The 7,501-nt window shown below is 68.9% G+C and overlaps 1 protein-coding gene across 2 annotated transcripts in view; it reads right to left on the bottom strand.

Annotated features, from left to right (window-relative positions):
- NDRG4 (NDRG family member 4) overlaps nt 1–7,501 on the bottom strand; it is a 15,052-nt gene that overhangs the window by 2,171 nt on the left and 5,380 nt on the right. For both annotated transcript variants that reach the window (XM_026087469.1, XM_026087470.1), the window contains exons 3-14: nt 5,493–5,598; nt 4,300–4,420; nt 4,049–4,111; nt 3,770–3,830; nt 3,319–3,405; nt 3,146–3,202; nt 2,561–2,664; nt 1,967–2,023; nt 1,828–1,879; nt 1,019–1,066; nt 756–791; nt 474–525 (exon numbers count right to left, since the gene is read on the bottom strand). In XM_026087469.1, the coding sequence (XP_025943254.1) occupies nt 474–525; nt 756–791; nt 1,019–1,066; nt 1,828–1,879; nt 1,967–2,023; nt 2,561–2,664; nt 3,146–3,202; nt 3,319–3,405; nt 3,770–3,830; nt 4,049–4,111; nt 4,300–4,420; nt 5,493–5,598 (844 nt within the window). The remainder of the gene's footprint in view (nt 1–473; nt 526–755; nt 792–1,018; nt 1,067–1,827; nt 1,880–1,966; nt 2,024–2,560; nt 2,665–3,145; nt 3,203–3,318; nt 3,406–3,769; nt 3,831–4,048; nt 4,112–4,299; nt 4,421–5,492; nt 5,599–7,501) is intronic.

Here is a 7,501-nt window from a genome sequence, read left to right as displayed (position 1 = left end):
CACACACACGTGCACACACATGCATATATGCACGTGGACCTACACACACGTGCACTTGTGCACATGGACTGCACACACACACACGTGCACACACACACACGTGCACGTGGACCTGCACACACAGACTCCACACACCTATGAGCATGCACACAGAGCCTCTATACCCACATCCATGCACACACACACGTGCATGCACACATACGCAGCCCCTGTACATACGCACATGCACCCGCACAGCCCTTCTACATACACGTTTGCACACCGAGCCCGTACACGCACGCACACGCTCCTCCTCCATGCATGGCGATAGGCACGTCTTGCACCCCTGCACACTCACCGTACGCACGCACGTGCCTCAGGACGGGCACGCACGGCTGCCGGGCTCCTCTTCTGCCGTGGGGGCAGCACCCACACCCCCCCCCACCCGCACCCCTGCCGGCGCGCACCCAGCCCCTGGGGGCCCTGACACTCACTGTAGCCCATGCCTTGCAGGAAGTACTTGAAGGCTTCGGTCAGCTTGCCGGGCTGCGGGGGGGGGGGGAGGGGGGGAGAGAGCAGGCTGAGTGGGGGCCGAGACCCCCGTTGGCTTCCCCCAGGTCCCCCCCCACCAGGCGAGGAGCTGGGGGTGTCCCCCGCGTGGGGACCTTGTGCCCATGCACACCCCAGCGCCTGCTAGCCAAGGCCAGCCCCCGTGCGTGCCCCAGCACCCAGGCCACCCAGTTGACTGGGGAAACTGGGGGGGGGGGGGGGCTCACCTGGGTGACCTGGGGCAGCCCGCCGGAGTCAGCCATCTGCAGAGAGAAGGGCCTGGTTAGTAGCGGGGACCCTCTGCCCCCCATGCTGGCAGGAGGCCGTCAAAGGGTCCCCTCGGCACTGCCAGGGCCACCGCACTCCCCCTCTTCCTCCAGCCCGGACAGACCTGGGCCGGGGGCACCCTGGCCCTCCCCATCACCCAGCAAGGGGTGCAGGGCCAAGGGGCACCGTCTGGGCAGTGGGGACCACCCTGCCACCTGCTTACCTTCAGGAAGGTGGTGTTGGTGGGATCCAGCTTGGAGTTACACTCCACCTGCGGGCGAGAGGGACCTTAGTAGCACCCCGGGGTGCCCYGAGCCTGGCAGAAGCAGCCCGTGGGTACCACCACCGGCTCTGAGCACCCGGGCTGGCACGTCCCACCCCAGCCAGGTGGGGGACGGGGGGACAAGGCGAGCCGCTGGCGGCAGCATCGCCTTCTCCTGCCATGGGGCACGGGGGTCCTTCCTCCTGCCAGGCAGTGCCTGGGCAGAGCGGGACCCCCGCACCCTGGGGTCTGGGAAGGGAGTGGGGCTGGWGAGGGCTCCCCTCCTGGCTGTCGAGGGGTCCCGTGCCTGCCCCCATGTGTCTACCAGCACACGCGTGTGCATCTGCACGTGCACATCAGTGCATGCCTACACTGTTGCCCACGTGTGTGCAAGCAAATCCATCTGCACGGCACGTGTGGCTGAGTGTGCAAGTGTGCAAACCCTGCAGGCACCTGCGAGCACAGGCGTGTGCAAGCAGCCGTTTGTGCGCACAYGGCCAAGCAGGGAGCGTGCGCAGGCACAAACACGTGCATGTGTGAGCACGTCCGGGCACACGGGGGACTTGCTGGGCACGTGCAAGCGTGGCTGAGTGTGCAAATGCACGTGCATGTGAGCATGAGTGGGCAGGTTTGCACATGAGCGTGCGCACCAGCATGCGGGAGTCTGCACGCGTCCATGTGTGCAGCGAGCGTGAGCACAAGCGTGCCCACGCACGGGCACGGTGCGCGTGCTACGCCGGCAGGCAGCACCGCGCTACCCCGCTACTCACCACCCCCTCTTCGGCGGGCGCGTTGTCTCCCACCACCAGCATCACGGGGCAGCTGGAAACGAGAGGAGGACGGGGCGCAGTCAGGGCCTGGCCTGGGGGCCACCCGCCCCAGGGCCCCCCGCGCTGGCGCGGCTCTTACCGCAGCGTCTTGGCGTTGGGCACGGTCCCGGGCCGGTTGATGTCCAGGTCCCTGCGGCTGGCGGAGGAGAAAGGGGACCGGCGTGAGCCCGGTGGGCAGGTGCCACCGATGCTGTAGTGCACAGCCAGGGCATTGCCAGCACCAGGGGAGCAGCTCTCAGCCCCCTCGCCCCACCACCCCACGGATGGAGGGCCCCACAATGACCCTTGATGTCCCCCCGTGCTCTGAGTAGTGCCTGCACCATGGGATGCGGCACCCAGCGAAACAGGGAGAGTCCCCCACCCACACGCACGGGGCAGCACCTCTGCCCCCTTCCCCAGGCCCGTGCCAGGACCCAGCTCAGAGGGAGACCGGGGGGACATGCACCTGTGGACGTGGGCTCTGGGACATGGCAAGGTCATGGGTGCAAGGGCTCTGGCATGGGCACCACCATCCCCATCCCCTGGCCAGCACCGGGGACCTGCTTCGCTCTGCTGCCTGCCTGCGAAGGTGACAGCAGCACCCAGCTGGGACCAAGGTCTCCGTGGCGTCCCCGGGGCCACCCATGGGTGCCCCAGCCCCCTCGCCCCGGTGGAGACTCCCTGGGGTGCTCACCCGTTGTACATGTTGAGGAAGAGCTGGAGGTTGAACTGGTTCACCACGCTGCTGATCTGCTGCCGGTAACTCTGCACCAGCTCCGTGTTGTTCACCAGCTCCTCCTGCGCCAGCGGGGACGGAGATCAGCCTTGCCCAGGCAGGGCACCCGCTGCCGGGCACCGGAGGGACCGTCCCGCTCCCCCACGGCCTGCCCACACCGTCCCCACCAGCAGGCCGGAGGAGGACGATGGTGGCGCACCACAGCTGGGTGCAACTGTGCTGCAGGCATTGTGCCTGGGTAGGACACGGGCACAAGCTGGTGCCACATCCGGGGAGGACGTGAACGCTAGTGGGCATCGCGCCTGCGTAGGACACGGGCACAAGCCCTACTGGGACCTGGTTAGGGCTGAGCCCCAGATCGGGCAGGAGGGATACGAGCAGGATTTGGTTAACCCCTTCCCTGGCGGGCCACAGCGAGGGCAACACGGCTGCGGAGCCGGGCCGAGGGCCGCAGCAGGGCAGCGGGCAGGCAGCAGGTAGGCAGCGGGCAGGATGGGCAGGATGGGCAGGATGGGCAGGATGGGCAGGATGGGCAGCCCTTACCTGGCTGAAGAGGTGGGACAGGACCATGTCCGGCAGCGTGCTGGTGAGACCCGAGAGCTGCGGATGGAGCACAGGCAGTTACACCCTCGCCGCAGCCGGCGGCTGCCCCAGTGCCGCGGGATGGCGTGGGACGACGGCGCCGAGCCCCGGAGAGCCGCCGGAGCTGAGCTCACCTTGGAAGCTGCCCAGTCGATCCAGCCTTTGCCGTTTGGGTCGATGTTCATGAGGACCAGCCCTTCCACCAGGTCRGGGAAGATGAGCTGCACCAAGCGAGGGGGACGATGGGCGGCGGGAAGGGGGGGGACACGCGCCCAGCGCAGTCGCCCTGCCGCAGCGCTTGCCCGCGAGCAGCCGCGCCAACCAGAGCTGGGGTGACCCCCGGCTCCACAGCGCTCTGGCACGCCGGRAGCCCCGAGGCTTTCGGTGGTGCCCCGGAGCAGATACAGCCCTGTCCTGGGAGCGGCRGGGGATGCGGTGGGCGCAGCACGGCCACGGCACCGCCGGCCCAGCCACCCCGGGAGCCATCCCGACRGCACAGCGTGCCCGGAGCCGTCCGCTCCTGCTGGGTCCGGGGGCGGCAGCAGGCAACGGGCAATTYGCACCCCATCCTCGCCCCGGACTCACCGCAAACTTGGCCAGCACGTAGGCTCCTGCCCCCACGCCGATGCCAATCACGTACTTGAAGCTGGAAGGCAGAGAGGTGAGCGCAGGGGGCCCGGCAGGCTCTGGCACCCTTCCGCCCGCCGCGAGTCCTGCTGCAGGGCCCCAGGAGACATGCAAGGCCCCCTGCTTATGGGGACCTGCCAGCCCCATGCCCTCACCTCCTGCCCCCTCCAGCACCCCACCTCCCCGGCCTGCACCCTCGGCTGAGCCGGGCGGAGAGGCGAAGGCGGCGGGACTCACCCRAAATGCTGCACCACGCTGGGTAACATGGCAGCCAGCTGATCCATGGACGGGTACTGGTACCTGCGGCACGGGGAGGCGGGAGACAGTGGTTACGGGGCAGGAGTGGAGATGCCACCCCGGCGCTTGCCCGCAACCACCCCCTCGCCCACCCCGGGGCAGCCGGCGCGGGGGGACGCCACGGCTGGCAGCGACCCGCAGGCAGGGCACAGCTGCCTGCACGGGGACGTCCGTGCGCCGGGGGCACCTACCCCTGYGGGAACTGCGAGGCTCCTGCCTGCTGGCCCGGCGCGTCCACGTGGCACACCACAAAGTGCTTCGTGATCTCCTGCATGTCCTCGTAGTTGAAGAAGGTGTTGAAGCACAGCTTGTCTGTSAAGGGCAGGCGGGGATCAGAGACCGGCCGCCCCGGCGCGGGGGACGGAGGCCACCCGCCATCCCGCTGCCCCTCGGCCGGCGGCAGGATTAGCAGCCCCAAATCCCCTGCAAGGACTCGGGCAAACGGGAGATTTGAGACACRGCTGCAAATCTCCTCGCTTGGAAACAGCGGGAGAAACAGCCCCGACGTTGCTGCGGACGGGRCCCAGCCGTCGCGGCAGGATGCGGCCGCCGCTGGGGGCTCGGCCGGGCTCCTGCCTCGCCCCGTCGGCCCGGGGACACCCCTGCCGAAACGCGGGGGCGAGCCGCGTTCGGAGCCCATCGCAACCAACGTGACGCATCCCCAGATACGCGAGCGCTGCCTCGATCGAGAGGCAGCTCACGTACGTGCCGGTGACTCAGCTGCCGGCGGGGAGGGAGACGCCGACCCCTGCTCGCAGCGGGGCCCAGGCGTCCTGGCCTGGACCTCGCACCGCGGSCCGGGAACGGCGCCTTCCCCACCTCTCCGGCGGCCGCTAATCCCGGCCTCCCTCGGGCTCCGCTAAGCCCCGCTGCAAGCTGGGGGGGCCGTGCCCTGAATACCAACAGGGCTGGCTGCCGGGGGGGGCGGTGGCAGCCACGCGGGCAGCTCTGCCAGATCACCCAGCGCGGTGTTTTGGGTCCCCTGCACCCGCCCTGGCATCCCACGTCTCCCCGGGCTCGAGTCCTGCTGCTCCCGGCGCGGGTGCAAGCGGGCACAGAGCCAGCGCTGGGGCTGCCAACCACCGTCCCGGCTGCGCTGGCCCAGGCAAGGATCYGGCCACCTCTAGCCGAGTGGCTAAAGCCTCCTGGCCCTCTGGGATGCCCCCGCCCCGGCTCCCACCGCAACCCTGGGGACCCCCCCACGGGAGGATGCGAAGGAGCCTTCGGCCTCACCCACACCGAAACGGTGCTGCCGTGCCGAGCCGGGGCTTTGGCCGACGGCCCGACTCCGCGCGGAGCCAGGCAGCGCGGCAGCGAGCCCGCGGCCCCCCGCCAGCTCCCGCTGCGCCCGGCTTGGCCGGGGCGGGGGGGGGGAAATGCTTACGGTTGAGGCCAACGTCGTGGTAGGTCAGGATGGCCGGGCGATTGCCCTTGGGGGAGCCCCGGATGACCACGTGCAGCAGCCCGTAGGGGGTCTCGATGTCATGTTCCTGGGGGGAAGAGGAGAGACGGGGTGACGCTCGCCCGCCCCGGAAGCACCCGTCCCGCCCCAGYGTCCCAGCCCGCCTCGCTCCCTCCCCAGGGCTGCGAGCGAGGGGAAGGGGAGCGCCATGGGGTCCCCGAAACCTCAGAGCGACCGAAACCTCTTCCCCACGGGGACTGCCTGCAAGCAAGCAAGCRCATCCCTGCCAGTCCCTATAGATGCCCCTATAGGAAAGGTTGGGATCCCCCCAGGTGGGACAGCAAGGCCAACCTGCCGATACGGTGCATCCCAGTCTCCTCCAACAGGGAAAGCGAGGCACGGGAGGCCAGCCAGGAGCAGCGGCTGGGAAATGCGCACTCATGCCCTAGGGAAGGGCCCAAGGAAGAGGGGGCATCTGGGATGGCACAGGAGGGTTGAGGGATGGAGGATCATGGGATGGGATGGGATGGGATGGGATGGAGGATTTTGGAAGAGGATGGGAGGACATGCAATGGAATGGAGGTTTTGGGACAAGAGGATTTGAGACAGGAGGATCATGGGATGAGACCTGAGTTTGGGATGGGGTGAGATGAGATGGGACGACCACGGGAAGGGACAAATAAATCACAGGATAGGATGGGATGGGAGAACTTGGGATAGGATAGGAGGATTTAGGATGGGACAGGAGGATCATGGGATGGGAACATGGGATGGGATAGGGGTTTGGGGCAGGAGAGGAAGGGATGAGAGGACTTGGGATGAGGGGCTGGTGGGTGGGGGGCAGGGTCATGGGATGAGACACGAAGGCCAGGGGACGGGATGGGAGGACTTGGCACAGGAGCACATGAGCCCAGGGGAGTTTTGGGGACAGGATGGGGGATCACAGAGCAGGCCAGCCGGCCTGGATTGGCTGCGCCTGGGGCAAACAGGCTGAGGTTGAATCCTGACCACCACCCTGGGAACCTCCGCCAATCCCAAAATGGCTTAAGAAACCCTTGGTCTGAAGGGGCTGTGACACCCTGCGGAGAGCAGGACTGCCCCATGCCTCGGTTTCCCTGGCTGGGAGGGTGGGTACCCGCTGCCTGGCAGGGAGATGGGCACCATACCGGGGGGATCCGAGTGGGCTGGGGCCGGCTCCTTCCYGGCCACAATCTCCCATCCCTGCCACAGCCCGGGAGAGGAGGYGGCAGCCGGGAGGACCCAGGCGCTGGGGAGGGCGGAGGTTTCGGGGGGACCGATGACCTCCAGCCCCCACGCGCTGCCCCCAGGGTTTCTCATAGCTGGGGTCTTCGCCGGCCCAGGTGACACCCCAGGCCCACGGGGCCACACCAGCTCCTTGCACTGCTTCATCATCGTCCCTGAGCACTGACAGACCCCGCGCTCCAGCCCTCCCCTCCACGGCCAGCGCCCCCGAAACGGAGGCTGCGCCCGCCAAGGCCCCTGCTTGGGGCAGGATGGGGCGAGGGACCGGAGATCCCCTCCAAATGCCCACGCCCGCTGCCTGGCGGTGACCTCAAAGCCGGGACGCCGTCACCCCCGGTGTCCCCCGTGGCCACGATGCTCCTGGTGTCGCAGGCGCTCCCTGTGCCAAGCGGGGCGGCCAGGGGATGCTGAGGCGGTGCCCGACCCGGTGCAGTCCCCGCTGCGGGTGCGGGATGCCGCCGGGGCTGGGATGTCCGGGGTGGGGGGGGGAGCAGGCCCCTCCGCATGCCCACGTAGCCCTCCCAAGGGCCAGGCGCCGCCAAGGACTCTGAAGGACGCGGGCCTCGGGCGGAGGACGCCGCCGGAGCACGGGGGGCTCCTGGCTGCGGGGCCTCCCCTCGCCGAGCTCTGCCCGTCCCCAGGGGGCACGCGGCGCCCGAGGGCATCTCAAGGGCTTCCCGGAGGCGATGCTCGGCCTCCCCCCCCCACCCCAAGGACACCCCGGCCCC

Source organism: Apteryx rowi, unplaced genomic scaffold, assembly GCF_003343035.1.
Source record: "Apteryx rowi isolate R43461 unplaced genomic scaffold, aptRow1 scaffold_718, whole genome shotgun sequence".
Classification (NCBI taxonomy): domain Eukaryota; kingdom Metazoa; phylum Chordata; class Aves; order Apterygiformes; family Apterygidae; genus Apteryx; species Apteryx rowi.
The sequence above is the reverse complement of the archived record's forward strand: the minus strand, read 5'-3'. Positions and strand labels throughout refer to the sequence as shown.